Here is a 22,324-nt window from a genome sequence, read left to right as displayed (position 1 = left end):
ATGCAGCATTTGGTGATTTATTTCAATTAGAAGTTTCCAGCATGGTCGATCTGTGGGAGAAGAGCATGGTTGTATTTCTTTGATTTTTTTCCCTGAGAATTCTCCTGAATAGATTTGTGAAGACAGAGTCAGTGAACAACACTGCAGACATCATCAGCCTGAGTTTCAGAAAAGCACTATAGGGAAGATAGTAAGTTGTCTATTGGTTTCAAGGCCAAACACTTCATTTCAGCTAATCTCACATGGACTCTTCTGGACTAAAAGGATTTTATCAGGGAGTCGGGCAATTCTATTCTGCAGCAGTAGATAAACCACTAAAGAAACTGCTGCTGAAGGACAAATTGTTGCAAGTTATGGGGTTGCTTCATCCTTTAAACAAAGGGAGCCATTATGAAAATATTGTTCTCCGACTGCTTGAACAGTTACCCACTTTGGGTCCCTCAGATGAGGAAAAGCAAAAGATTTGTGATGAATGAATCAGATATCGGGTAGATTTCAATTTACCCTGAGGCTAAACCAAGATAAAGCAAATCCGATATTTGGTGAGGCCATCTCTTTGCTTTGAAAAGAGATGGCTCACAAGGGAAGAGATATTCACTGCTTCTTAAATTTATCACCACACTTCTGAGTCTATCATGTGATCAAGTCAGCATTGACAATGTGATTTCAGGTATGCATAAAAATAAATCTCTAACTTAAATCTTCCTTGTTGCAAATTAAGCCCATTACTATTTGTCCTACCTTCAGTGGACATGGAGAACAATTGATCATAGTCCAATTTCTAACAGCCCTTAACCTATTTGAAGACTATCAGGTGTTCCACCCCAAATCTTCTTTTTACAAGACTAAACATGGCTAGTTTTTCAACATTTACTCAAAGGTCAGGTTTTCTGAACCTTTTATCTTTTTTTGCTGCTCTCTTCTGGAGTCCCTCCAAATTTGTCCACATCTTTCCTGAAATGTGGTGCTCAAAACTGAACATAGTCCTCCTGCTGAGGCCACACCACTGCCAAATGGAGCCAGGCAATTACCTTCCATGTTTTACATATAACACTCCTCTTAATACAGCCCAGAATTATATTAGCCTTTTTTGCAACTGCATTATATTTTTGACTCAGATTCAATTTATGATCTACTAGAACCCCTCAGATCTTTTTCAGCAGTTCTACTGCCTAGCCAGTTATTCACCATTTTATAGTTGTGTATTTGATTTTTCCTTCCTAAGTGATGCTCTTTGCACTTTCTTAAAGGCATTTCATCTTGTTGATTTCAGGCCAATTTTCCGATTTGTCAAGGTCGTTTTGAATTCTAACCCTGGTCTCCATAGTGCTTGCAATCCCTTCCAGCTTGGTGTCATCTACAAATCTTATAGACTCACAGACTCATAGACTTTAAGGTCAGAAGAGACCATTATGATCATCTAGTCTGACCTCCTGCACAATGCAGGCCACAGAATCTCACCCACCCACTCCTGTAACAAACCCCTAACCTATGTCTGAGTTATTGAAGTCCTCAAATTGTGGTTTGAAGACCTCAAGCTGCAGAGAATCCTCCAGCAAGTGACCTGTGCCCCATGCTGCAGAGGAAGGCGAAAAACTTCCAGGGCCTCTGCCAATCTGCCCTGGAGGAAAATTCCTTCCCGACCCCAAATATGGCGATCAGTTAAACCCTGAGCATGTGGGCAGGACACACCAGCCCACCACAGCACTCCTCCAAACTTTCCTTTTGTCTCTCTTCAAAACTGTTCTCTGCTTCAACTCCTTCAAACCACTCTCTGCTCCAACCAAACCTTCCTGCTCCAACCCCCCACACTGTCTGACTGAAGCAGGGGTTTATATCATGTGACTGACTGCTGGTGCTCTAATTGGCTTCAGGTGCTCTAATTGGCTTCAGGTGCTCTAGTTAATCTATAGCAAACCTTCCTCCCCTTGCAGGGAATAAGGCTCCCTGCTAACCCTCTCCTGCTGCCCCCTGGCCATGCTGTATCACAAAACCATTGTCTAATTTCAAGTCTAAACTTCCTAGTGTCCAGTTTATATCCATTTATTCTTGTGTCCACATTGGTACTAAGTTTAAATAATTCCTCTCCCTCCCTAATATTTATCCCTCTGATATATTTATAAGGAGCAATCATATCCCCCCTCAACCTTCTTTTGGTTAGGCTAAACAAGCCAAGCTCTTTCAGTCTCCTTTCATAAGATAGGTTTTCCATTCCCCGGATCATCCTAGTAGCCCTTCTCTGTACCTGTCCAGTTTGAATTCATCCTTCTTAAACATGGGAGACCAGAATGGCACACAATATTCCAGATGAGGTCTCACCAGTGCCTTGTATAACGGTACTAACACCTCCTTATCTTTACTGGAAATACCTTGCTTGATGCATCCTAAAACCGCATTCACTTTTTTAATGGCCATATCATATTGGCGGCTCATAGTCATCCTGTGATCAGCCAATACTCCGAGGTCCTTCTCCTCCTCTGTTACTTCCAACAGATGTGTCCCCAGTTTATAACTAAAATTCTTGTTATTAATCCCTAAATGCATGACCTTGCACTTTTCACTATTACATTTCATCCTATTACTATTACTCCAGTTTATAAGGTCATCCAGATCTTCCATATGATTTCCCGGTCCTCCTCTGTGTTAGCAATGCCTCCCAACTTTGTGTCATCTGCAAACTTTATTAGCACATTCCCACTTTTTGTGCCAAGGTCAGTAATAAAAAGATTAAATAAGATTGGTCCCAAAACTGATCCCTGAGGAACTCCACTAGTAACCTCCTTCCAACCTGACAGTTCACCTTTCAGTATGACCCGTTGTAGTCTCCCCTTTAACCAGTTCCTTATCCACCTTTCAATTTTCCAATTTTCCCATCTTTTCCAATGTAACTAATAATTCCCCATGTGGAACCATATCAGATGCCTTACTGAAATCGAGGTAAATTAGATCCACTGTGTTTCCTTTATCTAAAAAATCTGTTACCTTCTCAAAGAAGGAGATCAGGTTGGTTTGGCATGATCTACCTTGTGTAAACCTATGTTGTATTTTGTCCCAATTACCATTGACCTCAATGTCCTTAAATACTTTCTCCTTCAAAAATTTTTCCAAGACCTTACATACTACAGATGTCAAACTAACAGGCCTATAGTTACTCGGATCACTTTGTTTCCCTTTCTTAAAAATAGGAACTATGTTAGCAATTCTCTAGTCATACGGTACAAGCCCTGAGTTTACTGATTCATTAAAAATTCTTGCTAATGGGCTTACAATTTCATGTGCCAGTTCCTTTAATATTCTTGGATGAAGATTATCTGGGCCCTCTGATTTTGTCTCATTAAGCTGTTTGAGTCTGGCTTCTGCCTCGGATGTGGTAATATCTACCTCCATATCCTCATTCCCATTTGTCATCCTACTATTATCCCTAAGCTCCTCATTAGCCTCATTAAAGACTGAGGCAAAGTATTTGTTTAGATATTGGGCCATGCCTAGATTATCCTTAACCTCCATTCCATCCTCAGTGTTTAGCGGTCCCACTTCTTCTTTCTTTGTTTTCTTCTTATTTATATGGCTATAGAACATTTTACTATTTGTTTTAATTCCCTTTGCAAGGTCCAACTCTACATGGCTTTTGGCCTTTCTCACTTTATCCCTACATGACCTGACCTCAATAAGGTAGCTTTCCTTGCTAATCCCTCCCATCTTCCACTCCTTGTTGGCTTTCTGCTTTTTCTTAATCACCTCTCTGAGATGCTTGCTTATCCAGCTTGGTCTACAACTCCTGCCTATGTTTTTTTTCCCCTTTCTTGGGATGCAGGCTTCTGATAGTTTCTGCAACTTTGACTTGAAGTAATTCCAGGCCTCCTTATAGTTTCCACTCCATTATCCAAGTCATTAATGAAAATATTGAATAGTACCAGACCCAGGACTGATCGCTGCAGGACCACTCTAGATACATCCTCACAGTCAGACAGCAAACCATTGATAACTACTCTTTGAGTACACTCAGCACTTGTGCTCCCATTTTATAGTAATTTCATCTAGACTACATTTCCCTAGTTTGCTTATGAGAATGTCATGTGGGATGGTGTCAAAAGCCTTACTAAAATCAAGATATATCACATCTACTGCTTCCTCCCTATCCACTAGGCCAGTAACCCTGTCAAAGAAGAAATAAGTTTGGTTTGACATCATTTGTTCTTGACAAATCCATGGTGGCTGTTCCTTATAATCCTATTATCCTCTAGGTGCTTACAAATTCATTGTTTAATAACTTGTTCTTCCAGTATCTTTCCAGATACTGAAGTTAAGCTGACTTGGCCGTAAGTCCCTGGGTCCTCTTTGTTCCCCTTTTTAAAGAAAGGTACTATGTTTGCCCTCCCACATTCCTCTGGGACCTCACCCATCCTCCAGGATTTCTCAAGGATAATTGCTAACAGTTCCAAGATTGCTTCAACTATTTCCTTAAGTATCCTAGGATGAATTTCATCAGGCCCTGCCAGTTTGAATACATCTAACTCATCTATGCATTCTTTTAATTGTTCTTTCTCTATTTTGGCTTGTGTTGTTTCCATCTTGTTAATTTTAATTGTGTAGAGTGGTCCTTTTTAGTGAAGACTGAAGCAAAATAGACATTAAACACCTCAGCCTTCTTGATGGCATCAGTTATTAGCTCTCCTTCTCCACTAAGTAGATGACCTACACTTTCCTTCATCTTTCTCTTGCTCCTCGTATATTTAAAGAGCCTCCTCTAATTCCCTTTTTGTAGCTCTTGCTAGTGCAGCACATTTTGTGCCTTAGCCTTCCTGATTTTGTCCCTATTCTTTTGTGTTCCTTCTTAGCTCCTCTCATTCCTTCCTTTCCTTAGAATCATTAAATCTGCCATTTCATGATCATTTTCACCCACATGTTATTTTCCACACACATGTGGGAATTTCTTACTTAAACTCTAAGACTAAGGTTATGGGCTTTGTGGCTGCAATGCCAGGGAGACAGCGAACAAGAATAAAACCTTGAGGGAAGATCCTTACTACAACAATTCTGCAACTCTCTGGCATAGTGTTGGATGTTTTCTTTTTTTGGCTTTGTTTATCAAAATAGTTTAATTGTGTGCAGCAGGCATAAGGGTTTGCAGCCCTCTGGAGCCTACATGCATTATATACCACAAGTATTTTGGTCTTGAAAGGACCCTTATATAACAACCCCTTTCACCATTCATCCCACCAAGGGAATTTAATCAACAATGTCAAAAACGACGCAGTCTGTGGAAGTGAAAGGTGATCTAGAGCAAATAAAACAAACCAATACATAGAAGGGATGCCAAGCTAAGGGCTAAATTATGCTTGCCCCTTCATAGATGCAATAAGGTGGAAACCCTTACTGTGGGTTACCCTTCGCTTCTCCCAGTGCACTGAGGCAGATATAATTTGGGCCTAGAGGGAAGATAGTGCTGCCAATAGAGTAATACCCACAGAGTTTTCAAGGCATGGATGGGGCCATTACCCTGACTTCCTTTTGTGCCAGATAGGCATCACATCTCCCCCAAGTGACCTCTTGTTCTGGCAGCACTTCTTCTTCCTAGTACATGTCCACATCATAAAAGGCGTAATTTGGCCCTAAGCAATGGGGCAGTTAGATATTTATAGTTACAGCAGAGGGTTTGGGGTTTTTTTGCCTGCTTGTGATGCCTTGAAGTGATCTGGAAATTCATGATTGATCTAACAAGGCGATGGTCTGTCCAACAGTCATTGATTCCATGCACGGCCCTTGTGATGTGGACATCCTTCTGATCTCAAGCTCTAACAATAACATAGTCAAGAAGGTGCCAATGCCTGGAGCGAGGGTGTTTCCAAGTGGTCTTATGCTTCTCATTTTGTCTAAAGAGGGTGTTCATGATGTCCAGGCCATGTTCTATGCATTTTCTCAGGAGGAGGATGCCATTGGAGTTAGCCTTTCCTTACTCCTTGTTTTCCAATAGTGCCATTCCAGAAATCTGACTCCTACCTGACTCTAGTGTTAAAATCTCTGAGGAAAATGACCTTGTCCTCCTGGGGAATGTTGGTCAAGACTCTGTCAAGATATGTATATAATTCTTCCTTGATATCCTCGATAGAATCAAGCATTGGGGCATATGCACTGATGACAGCAGCAGACTGATTTTTGCTAAGTTCAAGATTAAGAGTCATAAGACGTTCATTGATTCCTAAAGGAAATTCTGTAAGCTGACTGACAAACTTATTCCTAATTACAAAACTGACACCATGAATGCACCTGTTCTCTACAGATTTTCCTTTCCAGAAAAGGTGTAGCCTCCACCTTCTTCTCTCAGTTGACCTTCATCTGGGCACCTTGTCTCACTCAGGGCAGCGACATCGATGTTATATCTCACAAGTTACCTGGCAACGATAGCAGTTCTTCTTTCCAGCCGTACATTATCTTTGTTATCTATCAGGGTGCGAACATCCCATGTAGCAAAAGTCACTGTCTTTTTATAGCTTCAGCTGTAGGCTGAGTGATGCCACTGGACACAGTAATCCAGCCAAGAGTATATGAGACAGCCTAGGTTTAGGGCACCTTTTCTAACCCTCTCCGCATGCGGAGTGAGCAGTACAAAAGAAATTCAAAATCAAGTGCCTTGACGATATAGTGACTCAAGAGAAACTTCAGCAGCGTCTCCAAGAGAAGTTTGCCACTATGCCTACAGCTGATGATGATAATGAAAATTTCTGGACGGGATTAAAGACTGCCATTCTCTTGGCATGTGCTGAGTCCATTCGCTATATCATCCGCCATCATGAAGATTGGAATGATGCTGAGATTCAGGGCCTGCTCAGTGAAAAGAAAAGCTCATTGCATGTGGCAAAATGACATATCATACCAGCAGAAAAAAGAGTCATACAAGCAACTAAAGGCTGAAGCCCAAAGGAAAGTCTGTGACATCAAAAATAAGTAGTGGTGAGAAAAGGCCAACTAGACATTGAGCCGTTGATCACTACCCATTGAGCCTGACAATCTAGCCAGCTTTCTATCCACCTTATAGTCCATTCATCCAATCCATACTTCTTTAACTTGATGGCAAGAATACTGTGGGAGACCATATCAAAAACTTTGCTAAAGTCAAGATATATCACACCCACCGCTTTCCCCATATCCACAGAGCCAGTTATCTCATCATAGAATGCAATCGGGTTGGTCAGGCATGACTTTCCCATGTTGACTGTTCCTGATCCTGTGGGATAACTGATATGATCTTAATTGGCCACTAAATCCACAAGAAGTCTTGGGAGCAAAATCAGGACCAGTACATGGCCTTCTTCGATTTGACAAAGGCCTTTGACTCTGTCAATCGCAAATCCCTGTGGAAGGTGTTAGCCAGATTTGGCTGCCTTCTAAAATTTATTAAGATCCTAAGGTTTTTCCATGATCAGATGACTACCACGGTTCTCTGTAATGGGCTTGAGATGAAACCTTTTGTCATCAAAACTGGGGTTAAGCAAGCATGCGTATTGCCCTGACCTTGTTCTCCATCTATTTAACAGTCATTTTGGTCCTCGTTAAAGATCACCTCCCCAATGGAGTTGACATTCAATACAGAATGGATAGGCAGCTTTTTAATCTTTGATGTCTCCCCTTGAAGTCTAAAGTCTTCAGGGAATCCATTACTGATCTTCAGTATGCTGATGACTGTCATCTTCATGCACACTGAGAATGACCTTCAGTCCATACTGGATTTTCTTGCACAAGCTTACCGAAGCCTAGGACTCTCACCCAATATTGAGAAGACTAAAGTGCTCTATCAACCTGCTTCAGGCCTTGCACATGACCCACCACAAATCACCATAGAGGGTCAGATTTTGGAGACAGTCGAGCACGTTTGCTACCTCGGTACCCAACTTTCTCAAAACACAAAAATAGACCAGTACAGGATCCAGTGTGCAAGTGCTTCCTTTGGGAAATTGCTCCGATACGTTTTCATGGACCATGACCTATGACAGGACACCAAGATCTAGGTCTATAAGAGAGTTGTTGTTCCTACACTCCTCTATGAATGTGAAACCTGGGTGACTTATCAATAGCATCTCAAGAGTCTGGAGAGCCAATGATGGCTCCGGAAGATCCTTTGTGTCAAGTGGGAAGATTGCCGAACTAACGCCAGCATCCTTGCTAAAGCCAATTTTACCAAAATTGCACCAACTTCGCTGGGCTGGACATTGTGTGCAGATGCCAAACTCTTGTCTCCCAAAACAAGTCCTCTACTCTCAGTTCACCCATGGTCAGAGATCCCGTGGTGGTCAGAGGAAATGCTACAAAGACACAGTGAAAGCGTATTTAAAAAAAAATGATGTGGACATCACAAGCTGGGAGGAGCAAGCCACCAACCGACCTCAGTGGCGCCATAACCTCCATCAGGCAGTGTCTCGCTTTGAGGAGAAGCACCTTGCCCTCAAAGCTGAAAAGAGAGAGAGAAGGAAGGAAAAAAGAAAGAACTTTGTCCCAGCAGGCTGTTGGCCTTCCACAAAATGTCTGTACTTACTGTGGGCAGATTTGCCATTCCAGGATCAGACTCCTGAGTCATCGCAGGACCCATATGTGAATCCATGGTAGAGATCCTCATCTAATCAAGGGATCACCAATCAATCAATGAATCAATCAATGAATCAATCAATCACAGCAGAGTGACTGAAGCTTACACTTCAAATAGGTTGGTGTACACTGTAAGTTCCTCGGGGCAGGGGATTATATTTTTCTCTATGTTTGTATAGCACTAAACTTTCCAATGGTGTTCAGTAATAATAACAAAGTGGCACTTAAGTGAGTTTTTTACCAGTGGCTGCTCCCAGTGAGACATTTGCTTCCTGTGTACTGGTGGTGCCTGGGCAGGCTGGATGTTTGGATTGCTGAGATGAACAGGCCGGGGTAGAGGCCATCCAACTGGTCTTGCTAAAACACATATTACATTACCAACAAAAAACTAAGCAGCACTGCACAGCACAAAACACTGTGGGACATGTGGTCGTATCTTCATGCAGGCCATAGCTGCATATCTCAATGCAGGCTACATTTCGCAGCTTTGCTGATTGCAGTTTTGGGTACCCCTGCCTGAAAATATATGTATTTTTCAGTCAGTTTAGTTCCAATTAGGATAAAGGCTGTTTGAGCTCATCAGTTGCTGAAACAAAAGTGACAAGTTTTCTGACAGAACATTTGTATAAGAAGTGTACGGGGAGAAGAGAAAAAAAATCTATTTTAATTCTAAGAATATCACAAAATCATGTTCTGAAGACTTTTTCTTTGCTATTTGCTCATTAAAAGCAACCGACCCCGGAAGTAGTAAAGGGAAAGGACTAAAGAAACAGACAAAAGAGGCCACAAAATGAGGTAGACTAAGAAGAACATAATACAGCAACCAAACAAAAGCTGCATCTTTTTTAAAAAAGACAGAAAGTGACAAACCAAATTAAGAGGTGAGCTAAGGATTAAGGGGGCAGGTTGCACAATTAAGGCCCAGACCCACGTTTGGGATGTTTTGCAGCCACGCTAATCTGAAACGAGCTTGGGGAGTACCCTTTCGGGGTATAACATGTCTGCTTTGGAGCACAGTCATTGCAATTTTCTTGATCCCTTGTGTGAGGCAAAAGGGAGCAGAAAGGCTCCTTGTGCTCTCTGAGCTTCCTACCCTGTGCAGAGGCTGGTCTTACATATTAAACTCAAGGTCAGAGGTAGGGGGTGAAAATTCAGAGACGAAGAAGAGACTGGAGAAAAAAATAAAATAAGTGAACAGAAAAGGGAATATGTGTCCAGTAGGCTATACACTACCTTTTCCATGTGAAAAAAAACGGGCCAGCTTCTGATATCAGATTATTTCAACTGATTTATTTCAACATCTGACCTCTGGGATCAAATTGAACTGAGCTCACAAGTGGAAGTGGATTATGGGGTTTCATTTTAATCCCTATAGTGTCCTGTCCAAACTTGTCAGCTAACCTCCCACAATTCGGTTCAGTTCTCTGCTCAAAAGGGGCCCAAAACTGGGAAAGCAAGGGGAATGCATGTCAGAACTGAGGGGGCATTTATTAGCAAAGCTCCCTCGGGGAGATTACATGACACCTGCCTCCACTGCTCCAGGCTCAAAATGTTACTGTTAGTCCCTCATCAGAACTCACAGATTTTTTTAAAAAAGGGGAAAATGTAAACAAGTTGAACTCATGAGGCCAAGCAAGAGACTCCCTGGCACACTTAGTAATTGCTTTATTTGCATTTGTTCTGGAAGCTGTTTCTAAACTGTATGCAGGTAACTATACAGTTAAACCATCTGTCACTACCAATGCCACCTTCTTTTCCATAATGACCTTATCAAATCTTCAGAACTCGCTGTGCTTTCCTTCAGTGTTTACTGTTTACACACGGCTCCGGGAGAGGTTTAATTGGTATTCTAGCAGGATCTGAGGGAACAGAACATGCTTTATCTGTTGCTGACAAACAGCAGAAACATTAGTTAGGCTTGACTGAATGTGTGTTGAACAAAAAGTAACAGGATTAAAAGTATTGCAAATAGTCATCAAACTAGGTTATGGTTAAATTACTTAACGTACATTCTAAAATGATGTTAGGTGGAAGTATAAACAAACTGAAAAAAAAATCTTGTCTAAGAAAACAGGGGAAAGGCACTTTTTTCAAAAATACATATTTTTAAACAAATCATTAGTTCATCTTTCCACAAAAAGCTAAGCAAGGATTATACTCGATATTCAAACACAATACTTTCTACTAAACACATTTTTGTTATAATCTCTAAAGAGGTAGCAATATCCCAAAATTAAAGGAAAAGGTTTTATTTTGGGGTGTAAAGTTAGGTACTTAAATGAAAGAAGTCTGATTTTCAGAAATGCTAAATATCTGCAATTCCAGTGATTCAATGGGGGTTGAGAATGCGCAACGTGTTTTCAAATCAGGTCATTTATTTATATGTCTAGCTGTAGGCACCCAAGTTTGAACATTCTGGCCACAGTTCTTTGATTAGTCATCAGAATGGCCAGCTTTGCTGGAGGTGCTGTGTGCGTGCATGCAGTCTGGCTGTTTGGATCACTGGGACTTGCGTGGGTAGGTGGGTAATCCAGCTGGATCACCTCAGCAGCAATCACCCAGCCTCAGTCAGTTTCCTCACACTATCCTCAAGGCCCAGCTGTGAATTTCTAGGCCCACTGAAATGATAGTGGCAAAAGCAAGATCAGAGTGACTAATGATTTTCACCAAAACTCCACTCTTGCACCAGTCTTTTCTGGTACCATCCCCAAGAATCCAATCAAGTAGCGTATCAAATAGTAGCTGATAATGATACTTTGCACTGGTGTGTGAGCTCTAAGAGGAGTTTGACGATGTCTACCTGGAGACAGGACTATCAGGTTCTAACAGCTCAATCCATGGTGAAAGGAATGTTAAGAAAGGAACTGAGTCATCAGGGCTTCTCTGTAGGTTAGTTTAAAGCATATTGTCTAGCAGAAGACGATAAACTGACAATTAAACCTAAACCCAAGTCCTAAAGGGAGGTGATGAAGGGTGTGTTCATCAGATCATCACATGAAGTTGTATACTGTGTTTTTGTAGCTGTGTCAGTTCCGGGCTATTAGAGAAACAAGGTGGGTGCGGTAATACCTTTCATTGGACCAACTTCTGCTGGTGAGAGAGACAAGCCTTCGAGCCACACAGAGCTCTTCTTCAAAAAGATACTCAGAGTGTGACAGCTAAATACAAGGTGGAACAGATTGTTTAGCATGAATAGTTAACGCATATTTCAAGGAACCTGAGAGGTGGTAGGGTCTCAGAGCTTGGGCTTCAGCCAAAGCCTGAACGTCTACACTGCAATTAAACAGCCCCTTAACTGGAACCCCACAAGGTCGAGTCACTTGGCATGGGCCAACTGCAGGTGTTTAACTGCAGTGTAGACATACCGTGAGCTCCACTCACCAGTCACCTTCAGAGAGTGAGTGAGATCCAGACCCCTGAGCTCATTTTGAGAGTGTGGAAAAAGGGGATGAGTGGAAGAGCACTGGTGTCTGCCTCAAAAAAAAAGTGCCTTTTCCTTTAGGGGCATGTGACCATGGCAGCCACTGTAGGTGCCAACATTCATTTTCTGTTGTTTTTTGCAACAGTTTTGCTTGATGCCTTCTCTCTCTCTCTCTCTCTTGCTTGCATCCTTTGGGGGGAAGTATGGGAAAGTGCTGGCATCCAAACATTTTTTGCCCTGGGCAGAAAAACACCAACGGTGGTCCTGCTGACACTACTTCCTCCATAAGCTAGTACCAGCCCTGCCTACTGAAGGGGAGAAGGAAAATGCTGGATTAAACCTAAATTTTGCTGCATTTCCTCCATCTCTGCTGCAGCAGTGTGCAGGGAAGATGGGTTAGTGCTGCTCTCAGCTCCTGCCCACCGGTTTCCTTCTTCCTCAGACTAGTGGCCAGCAGAATGAGGAGGGGACTATAGCATGTGGGAAAGGACAGAAGACTTAGAGTTGGAGGAAAAAGAGACATGAGATGGGGCCAATAGAGCAGGAAAAAGTCTGGATGTGGCTGGGAATTGGAGAAGAGAGTAGACTGGCATAGTGTGTGAATGGAAGAGAGACAATGGTATAAGAAAGAGGAGAACACAAAAGAGAGGTAGGGAAAAACACTGAAGATAAATATATATAAGGGGAGAAAATATATGAGGAAAAAGCATGTATTCTATGAACTGAAAGGTTTGCTGAATATCAGAGGGGTAGCCATGTTAGTCTGTATCCACAAAAATAATGAGGAGTCCAGTGGCACCTTGAAGCCTAACAGATTTATTTGGGCATAAGCTTGGTTTTTTACCCACAAAAGCTTATGCCCAAATAAATCTGTTAGTCTTTAAGATGCCACTGGAGTCCTCATTGTTTTTAAAAGGTCTGTGCTAACTAAATATTTGGAATCTGAGATGGGGTACTGGAACAATTTGTACAATGGGGGTGCTGAGAGCCATTGAACCAAACTGTAAGCCCTGTATATAATGGAATCCACTTCAAGGCAGGGGGTGCAGCAGAACCCCCATTACCGCTAGTTCCAGCAATTATAACCTGAGAAATGACCACACTCCACACAGCTTTTGCAGTCTGGCACAAGGTTCTTAAGATGTCTAAGGTGACACATGCTCCCTATTCTGCATGCTTATTTATATAGGCCCCCTCGTCGCCCAACTACTCAAGGATGTGAAGAACTAGGGGTTAAAATTCTACACAATGTGTAATTCATTAGTATTTAATATAACATAGGTCCTGCTATGATATGCTCATGTCACTCTTCTGTAGATATCTGGGAATCTGGCAACTCTATAAGGGAGAAAACTACCTGCAGAACTTATAGTAGCCTGTGTTTAACCTACTAAATGCCAGCAATTGCCTGTGTCACTGGAGCATGAAAAGGTCCCTGTGCTCTACCAATTCTTAGTACATAAATAATCTGGCCCAAGGGAGAAATCCAAGACTACAAATAGTAAAAAGGATTTGAAAGTCAAATCTCCTAGTAAAGAATGTGTAAATACATGCAACCAGATCAGAATTATGTCCATACATTTTAAGCATAGAGAAATTGCATTCAACTTTATTCCCAGCAAGGATCTGAGGCCTGCATGGGTGCATACGATAAATACAACGTTGATGATAAATACCCAGACTGAGACAGACAGTGGGAATATTTAGTATGTTCTCTGTAACTGTTGAAAGTGCACGAATACTGGCATTGGGTAAACCCCTTGACATCCATCATGTCTATCAGTTGCAAATTTGCTTCCTCAATGATGTCAACAAATCATGCAAAATTTAAGGTAGGGCCTAACCCCTGCAGTGCTGAACATCTGCCATTCCCATTTCAATGAGTACTGTGGATATTCAGTATCTCTCAAGCTTAACTGCTACAAACCAGGCTGAAAAAGGTGTGTGTCCCTGCCCAGAGTTACACTGATTAACCAGAGCAGTTTAAAATTGGACCTGTAGTTTAAACCAGTAAATGTTTGTGAGTAGCTCAGGGGTAAAATTTTCAAAAGTGCCCCAGATCTAGATTTCTAAACCTACGTAAGAGTTTCTCTGATCATCTCCACAAGGCCTAAATGGCTAATTCGCATTTTTGAAAATGACTTGGTCCCAGATCACAAATGTAGTTAGGTGCCCAAGTCCCACTGAAATCAATGGTAGTTAGGTGCCTAAATACCTTTGAGGATTTTGGCCTTAGTTGCTTGGAGCTAGATCCACAAAGGTAACTTAGGCACTTAACTGTCTCCTTAGGTGCCTACTTCCAACATCAAGTGGACGGTCCTCTCATGGAACAGTAACTGGTTAAAACAAAGCGTAGGAATAAACGGTCAGTTTTCAGAATGGAGAGAAGTAAATAGTCATGTCTTCCAGGATCTATACTGGAACCTGTGCTGTTCAACAGATTCATAATTGATCTAAGGGTAAACAGTGAGGTGGCAAAAGTTACAGACAAAACAAAATTACTCAAGATAGTTAAATTCAAAGCAGACAGAAGAGTTAGGAAGGGATCTGCCAAAACTGGATGACAGGGCAACAAAATGACAGATGTAACTGAGTGTTGATAAATGCAAAGTAATGCACATTGGAAAAAAATAGTCCCAACTATACATACAAAATTATGAGGTCTAAATTAGCTGTTACCACTCAAAAAAGAGTTTGGGGTCATTGTGGATAGTTCTCTAAAACAGTCACTCAGTGTTCAGTGGCAGTCAAAAACGCTAAGAGAGTGTTAGTAACCATTAGGAAAGAGATAGAAAATAAGACAGAAAAGCTCATCATGCCACTATATAAGTCCACAGTAGGCCCTCACTTTGAATATGGCATGCAGTTCTGGTCACCCCCATCTCAAAAAAGATATATTAGAATGGGAAAGGTAAAGAGAAGGGCAACAAAAATTATTAGGGGTAGGGAACAGCTTCGGTAGGAAGAGAGATTAAAAAGACTGGGATTTTTCCTATTGGAAAAGAGATGACTAAGGGGTGATATGATAGAGGCCTATAAAGTTGTGAATGGGTGGAGAAAGTGAATAGGGAAGTGTTCTTTATTCCCTCACATAACACAAGAACCACTGCTTACCCAATGAAATTAATAGGCAACAGGTTTAAAACAAATAAAAGGAAGTACTTCTTCCTACAACGCACAGTCAACCTTTGGAATTCACTGCCAGGGGATGTTGTGAAGGTCAAATTTATAAAGAACTAGATAAGTTCATGGAGGATAGGTCCATCAGTGGCTATTAGCCACAGGGCCGCCCAGAGGGGGGGGCAAAGGGGGCAATTTGCCCCGGGCCCCGGGCTCCGCAGGGGCCCCCAAGAGAAGAGCGGAGGCTCCCGCCTCCGCCCCTCTCCTGGAGCCTCGGCGCATCAAGCGCCGAGTCTCCGGCCGAGCCCCTGAGCCCCGCCCCGATCCGAGCCGCGTGGTGAGGGGGCGGGGCTGGGAGCTCCAACGGGGCCTGAGCCCCGCCCCGCTCAGAGCGGCGTGGGGAGGGGGCGGGGCAGCTGCCTCCGCTCGGCGTGGAGCTCACAGCCCCGCCCCCTCACCACGCGGCTCTGAGCGGGACGGAGCTCAGGCCCCGCCGGAGACGCGCTCGGGTAAGAGGCTGAGGCTGGGGCCGGGGCGGGGGGGAAGCGGGACCCGCCGCCGCTGCCGCCGCTGCCGAAGCACAGCCCGGGGTCTTCGGCGGCGGGGGGCCCCTTCTGTTCCGGGACCCGCCGCCGAAGTGCCCCGAAGGCCCGCGGCGGGGACCCCCCCCCGCCACCGAATTACCGCCGAAGACCGGGCTGCGCTTCGGCGGTGGGTCCCGCTTTGGCGGTAATTCGGCGGCGGGGGGCTCCCGCCGCGGGTCTTCGGGGCACTTTGGCGGCAGGTCCCGGAACGGAAGGGCCCCCCGCCGCCGAAGACCCCGGGCCCCCGGAATCCTCTGGGCGGCCCTGATTAGCCAAGTTGGTCAGGGATGCAACCCCATGCTCTGAATGCCCCTAGGTTCTGATTGCCAGAAGCTGGGAGTGGACGACTTGGGATGGATTAGTAAATGATTGTCTGTTCTGTTCATTCCCTCTGAAGCACCTGGCACTGGCCACTGTTGGAAGACAGGATACTGGGCTAGATGGACCTTTTGTCTGACCCAGTAGGGTCATTCTTGTGTTCTTATTAAAGTACCACTGACTTTCTCAAGATCACTTCTCTGCTGATGCCCAACCCTATAGATTTTTACATTTCTGCTGGTGGGCATGCACAAAGCTGCTCAAGTCCTGACACCACTCCATAGTTAACAAGCTTCTCAGGGACCTTCCTCATACTTAAACCCCGGGAGGATTCTCAGATTAGGCATTCTCCCACCCATGAGGCCCAATCAGGTAGCCATGCTCAGAGCACACCTAACTCACACAAAAGCCAGCTGGCAAGGGCGGGAGTATGTCTCAGAATATCCAGTAGCCGGTACACTCACCTGGGACACACAAGACCCCATTTCAAATCTCTTGATTTGGAGCAGGAACTTGGACATGACTTTCCAACATCTCCGGTGAGTGCACCAGTCACTGGGCTATAAAGTCAATCTCTCTGGTGTACTGACGATTAAATTGTTACACATAGTGGAACAGCTTCAACAGGGGAGATGGAGAGAAACCCAATCCAGAATACCCTATAGCTGGGGCCACCAAACCTCCTGCATAGCAAACACAACCATAGTCCTACTTCTTTTGCTTTGACTTCCTGTTTGTATTTTGAGGCTTATTCCCTTTTCTTTTCTTTTCTTTTCTTTTCTTTTCTTTTCTTTTCTTCCAGGATGTATTTTTGACATAGAAGTTCGCACTGGAAAGGATCACCGATTTAAATCACCAGGGACTCCGGCAGGCCATCCCAATGCAGGTCGCAGTGTAGGACAATGTGAAGATTCCCCATGCAGTTTAATAAAATGCAGAAATGGTGGAATGTGCATGGAAAGTGGCTCTACTGTTTAGTGAGTATTATATCAGTATACTAAAACATGAAAGTGCTGTATTTGAATGTTCATAGAGTGAACATCTTTATTTAGTGCCTGGAAAATAAAAATGGAAAGCCATGTTACTTATGAAGAAAAAAATATATGTTGGAGGACTGGTTGGCTTAGGACCTGGTTAGGGTACACAGAGCATGTCAGCATTTTTAATACTAGAGTACTAAAGTAATAATATTGTTTTTGTTGCATGGGACTCTCAGAAGTGCTCAGCATTGTCTAACTCTGCTCTGGTTAATGTTAATGGGAGTTTTATCATTCACTTTAAATGAAACAGAGTTAGGCTAACCCTCGGTGATTTTGAAAATTCCAGCTACAGTTAGTTAATAGTTGACATAGCCAAACATGTAAAAACAAGTAAAGACGTGTTGCTATCCCAAGGAGGAGGCACTCTCAGCCTAATACGCGTGTTACAGCCCTGGCTGAGTTCCCCTTCCAGAAGGTCAACAGGCTGTTATAACTAGACCCAACCATTGCACCTTCCACCATGCTTTCACACCACCTGGATCTAAGCAGAGTCCAAAAGTTCTTGGCCTCTAGGGCACACTCCCAGGATACAGACTCCCTGTCTGACACCCCTGCCTGGGATATGAGACCCCCCACAGTCCACCTGCCCTCAACCCTGAGACCAGTGTATGTTCTCCCAGAGTCCACCTTTGTGGGCACTCTGGATTATAGTTTAACTCTTTGGGGACTCATAGCCGTTAAGGAACATAAGTTTCACAAAGGAACATCTTAAACACACATTTTACTCATAGATATTACAAGAGTTACAGATCCAGGCAAAATAACAAACTCCTGAACACAAACCCCCTTAATATGGTCTCACCCCTTTTTGTGTCTCTATGTTTGGTCCAAGTTCTTAAGGGGGGGCCACCTCTTTCTGCCTCACTCCTCCGGCTGAGTCTTCTGGTTCTGGTGACTAAATGGCTCCTCTTGCTCAGCAAGCATGTCACTTTTAAAGTAGTCTGTGACTTTCCTTCTGCTGGAATTTTCAAGGCTGCAATCCCATACGGTATTGCTGACAGAAAGTCATTAAAAGTCAATGGCTATGGCTGTACAGGGTAGAGTTATTCAGTGTTGATGATTCTTTGATGGCCCTGTTTCAGTTCTCCAAATATAGCCTGTTTCTATATAGACATTCTAATCCACATGGAAGGTTACAATCATAATTTCTATATAATAAAGAGGAATTCATATTTGAACACAGACATAGTCCCCAAACTGTTACAATGATACAAGAGGTGAAGGTAGTAAACAGCACAAAAACATGGAATGGAGAATGTGGGAAACAGTCGTGCCATCAATAATATACATGCACGCCATGATGGTTTTGTCAACTAATTATGGGATTGGGGTTTACTTTTTCCTTTTCTTTCACCTCAGGTCTCATAGGCAAGGTGATAGAAGTGAGATTTTAGACAAATTTGAAAGAGGTAAGGGAGGATGGCATCTTAGAGATGGAGGTTCTATTTCCCGATGCACTATAGACTTCCTACATGATCTTAGGCAAGACACTTGTTTCTCTGAGCCTGTAAAATGGGGATAATAGTGCTTCCCCACCTCACAGGGATATTATGAGGATAACAATATTAACGATTGTGAGGAACTCAGATACTATATTGATGGGGGCCATTTAAGCACCTACGATAGATTAACGGAGTCTATCTGTACAATGTTTTATGGTTTCCTATCCACTCTGGGAAGAAACTCCTGTAGAATGGAAGCTAGAGTCCTCTTGTTCCAAATGTTGCAACCAACCAGTATGATTAAATGTTATAAAATGCCTAGGGTGAGCTGTTTTGTGTGGACACAGGCCACTTTTTAGAATTTAGTATTGCAGTTCTGGGTCAGCACTTCCGCAGAAATGAACCTTGGTTTTGCAATAGTTTATAACTCAACTGTAAAAATTTTGTTCCATGAGGAAACTTGGCTTTAAAGGTATTTACTGGGAGAAGATTATTAATTTTTACTTTGTTCATTTATTAGATACTTAATATAATTTTCTACAAAGATGTACTGATTTAAATCACTTAAGAAAACATGACACAGGAAAAGGGATACATACATTTTACATAATAAACTCTATGTATGCTCAATGTGTATGTAAAATATAGCCATACAGTTCCAGAAAATCAAATAACAATGTAGTGTGAGGGAAAAGGATTGTACACCTGACAAAGCCTGTGCTGATTTTGTGCTGCTCTTTTATCCCTAAAACTCCTGCAGAGCAGCAGTCTATTTGTGATTTGGTTCTAGTCGCTCAGCCATACTGCATTCCTATATTAAGTGTCACATCCCTACTGGCACAAGTGCAGGATCTTGCCTGATCCCTCCAGAGCCACAAAATCCTTGTCACCATCTACACTTTGCTCTTTCTGAAGAGCAAAGCCTCAGAAAGTCATATTAAAGCTTCATTTTCATTTACAGAAGCATATGTGAAAAGAGGTCAGTTGCCAGCCAGAAAGACACAAGTGGCCAAAAAAGTAGGCTGAAGCCCGGAACAGTGGGCAGCCTCCTCCAAGCTGCCCACCTGCAGCCTCTCTGCTCAGCAGCTCTTGTGGCTCTGTTCTGAGTCACATGCCCCTCCAACATTCCAGAGGAACACAGAGCCTCTGTCAAATGTGTGCATGTGAATGGAGGGAGGCAGCAGTTGGGGAAACATTTGGAGAGAGGACAGAAAGCCAAGGGAGGTGTAGCTATATTGGATGGTTTGATACTATGTGGATTTCATGTACCTTTTAATATTTTTAAAACACAATTTTTTTAAACTCCAGCTTAAGTTATGGCTTGGGCTAGTGTTACATTGATTTTCACTTATCGTGGTCCCTACTAAACAGCACCAGTCTGCTGTACTAATTCAGATGGAATAAATGTGCCCAAAGATTCAAAGGTGTTAACATCACTCAGTCACTGTCTGACATAAAACAGTTTTAAACAAGGTTGGGGGTTTGGTAGACAGAGACCTTCGCCTGCTTAGTACCATGGCAAACACATTATTAAAAAATCCTTCTATTAAAGATACAGAAAAAGCAGGAAAACCAGTTAAAGCATTTGAAATGTAAATACCATCCACCCGCATCAATGGGTGGGGAAATGTGATAGAGCTGGCGGTCCCAGCAGTAGGGGACGGAGACACTTGCCAAGGGATAATAAAGAGCTCCTACCTCTGGGAGGCTCTGGCACCCATTGGCTGGCTGAGGCAGAGGGGTGTTGATTGGTCAGCAGTCCCCAGCTCCCAGGATTTAACCCAGTGCAAGAATGATATGGAGCCTCTTTTGGTTCCATTCCAGCAGCCAACCCGAACCAGGAATTGGAACCCAGCCTGAGAGATGCTGCAGGTCTAGCCAATCACCTGTTATAGGGATCAGGAAGGATTTTTTTTCTGGGCCAGTTGGCAGAGGACTATGGAGTTTTTTTGCCTTCCTCACAGCACCTTCAAGCCACAACTGGGTTGAGCAGAAACATGCTTAGTACTAACTGAGGTACTGGGGTGGAGTTGTTTATTCTAGTGTGGTTAAGAGACTAAAATCCAGAGGTAGAAAACATGCAGTTTTGGTGTTGGGCTTTGGGTGCATTTGATAGGATGAGACCTTGTGGCTCTTGTGGGCTGAGGTCCCCACTCTGCTACATCCTCTCTCCTGTGGGAGGGACTGTGCTATGGCTCAAAAAATGTTGAGTCCTGAGGTATAGGCTGAGGATATCCTACCCCACATTATGGATTATATCTTAAGGAACCCTGTAACCCTGCCGCTAGTCACGGGTTATACGGTAAGAATCCCTGGCACCTGTTATGGGTTATATGGCAAGGAGCTCTGTAGCCCCTGCACTGGAACCAGTTGAATGCCTGGTAAAGGCGAGTATGGTGATGGGTGGGTAGCACCCCTCCCCTGTGTTAAAATTTAATAAAAGTTGTGGCTTGCCACTTAATTTCATGCATGTGTCTGTCCTCATGTTGCCCCTGTGTCCAAATCAAAGTATTAAGAAAGGTTTTAATCTTAACAACTTCCCTTTCTCTTTAGCAGGAGAGAATCTTTAAAGGGGGGGGGAAACAAACATCCCTTGTTTGACATCGCTTACGTGGTATTAAGGGTGGTAACTACTCTCCTTTTGGGGAAAAGAGAAGTTAGTTGAGATGGGCTTGAGATGTTGTTGCTGCTGGTTTTGTTACAGTCCGATCCCATTTCTTGGAAGGCGAAAAGAAAAGAAAAGAAAAGAAAAGAAAATAAATGTAGCTTCTGATTCTGGTGTTGACTTTCATTTGCAGTCTCACTGCTGGAAAAACACAGGCACAGCCACTCTGAGACCTGGCAAACTCACACCAGCCTCAGGTTGTTTAGGCCATTTCTTTTAGCTGCCTCTTTCTGGTCACTGGCTTACATCAGTGTAGCAAAATATACAGTCTTGGCCAGCCACGCCAGACTCTTATTAAATAGAAGATGAGAGAGCAGGAGGTCAGACTAGATGATTATGATGGTTCCTTCTGGCCTTTGAGTCTATGAGAGGGATAGGAGAGAGGAAAAAGAAGAAAAGGACATACTCTGTGGGTGGGGATGTGAGACCGGTGGTGTTCGGGATCCAACCAACACTGGTGGACATGGTGATGGCATCTGGCACCTTCTCTCTGGCCCAGTCTGCTCAAGACATCTTTCAGGATTGGGATGAAGAAAGTCTAGGGGCCCAAAAGATGGTGTGTGAGGGACAGCAGCCATGATAGTGAAGCTCACTCCTGTAGCCAATTTTTCTTCCCAAAGTCATGTTCTTTAAAGATCAAAAAAAGGAGTAAAGGGTAGAATAGTTCAACCCTCACCCCCATTATTTTTGCCACCAATTAGGCTCGTTTCCAGCACACCAATTCTGGTGTAATGATTTCAGACTCCACCCTTTTCTTGTTTACCAAATGTGATCTTGGGCAAGCCTTGGGTTCTATCAAGAGGCCTTTTTGTGTGTTTGAATGTACTGAGTCTTTCTTTTGCACCTTTGCCAATCAACAGTGGTTGTTATAGTTAATTGTGGCATTTAATGAACTTTCACTTCTCACAGTTGAGCTCACAATTAGGGCAAATTTGTAAACCCAGTTATCACAACAGGCCCATCATATCTGTCTCTCACGTGTATGTGTGTGTACACGTATGTGTGTCTTTTTAATGTTACTTCAATCATTTCCTAAACAATTACACTCCCTGAATTGCCCTCGGCCAGAAGTGCAGCACCTTGACAACATGGCAGCTCTATAGCTCTTGTGTAATTTTTGTCGGTGTCAGGGCCGGCTCCAGGCACCAGCTCAG

The 22,324-nt window shown here is 43.2% G+C and overlaps 1 protein-coding gene across 1 annotated transcript in view; it reads left to right on the top strand.

The window, feature by feature from the left end:
• The window catches only part of LOC123366211 (protein eyes shut homolog), a 95,536-nt gene that overhangs the window by 22,976 nt on the left and 50,236 nt on the right, over window positions 1-22,324 (top strand). Inside the window, exon 5 of the mRNA XM_045009441.1 lies at window positions 16,826-17,000. Within this exon, the coding sequence (XP_044865376.1) occupies window positions 16,826-17,000 (175 nt within the window). The remainder of the gene's footprint in view (window positions 1-16,825; window positions 17,001-22,324) is intronic.

The sequence above is a fragment of the Mauremys mutica genome, chromosome 3, assembly GCF_020497125.1.
Source record: "Mauremys mutica isolate MM-2020 ecotype Southern chromosome 3, ASM2049712v1, whole genome shotgun sequence".
Lineage (NCBI taxonomy): Eukaryota > Metazoa > Chordata > Testudines > Geoemydidae > Mauremys > Mauremys mutica.
Note: the sequence above shows the minus strand (reverse complement) of the source record. Positions and strands in the feature narration are given on the sequence as shown.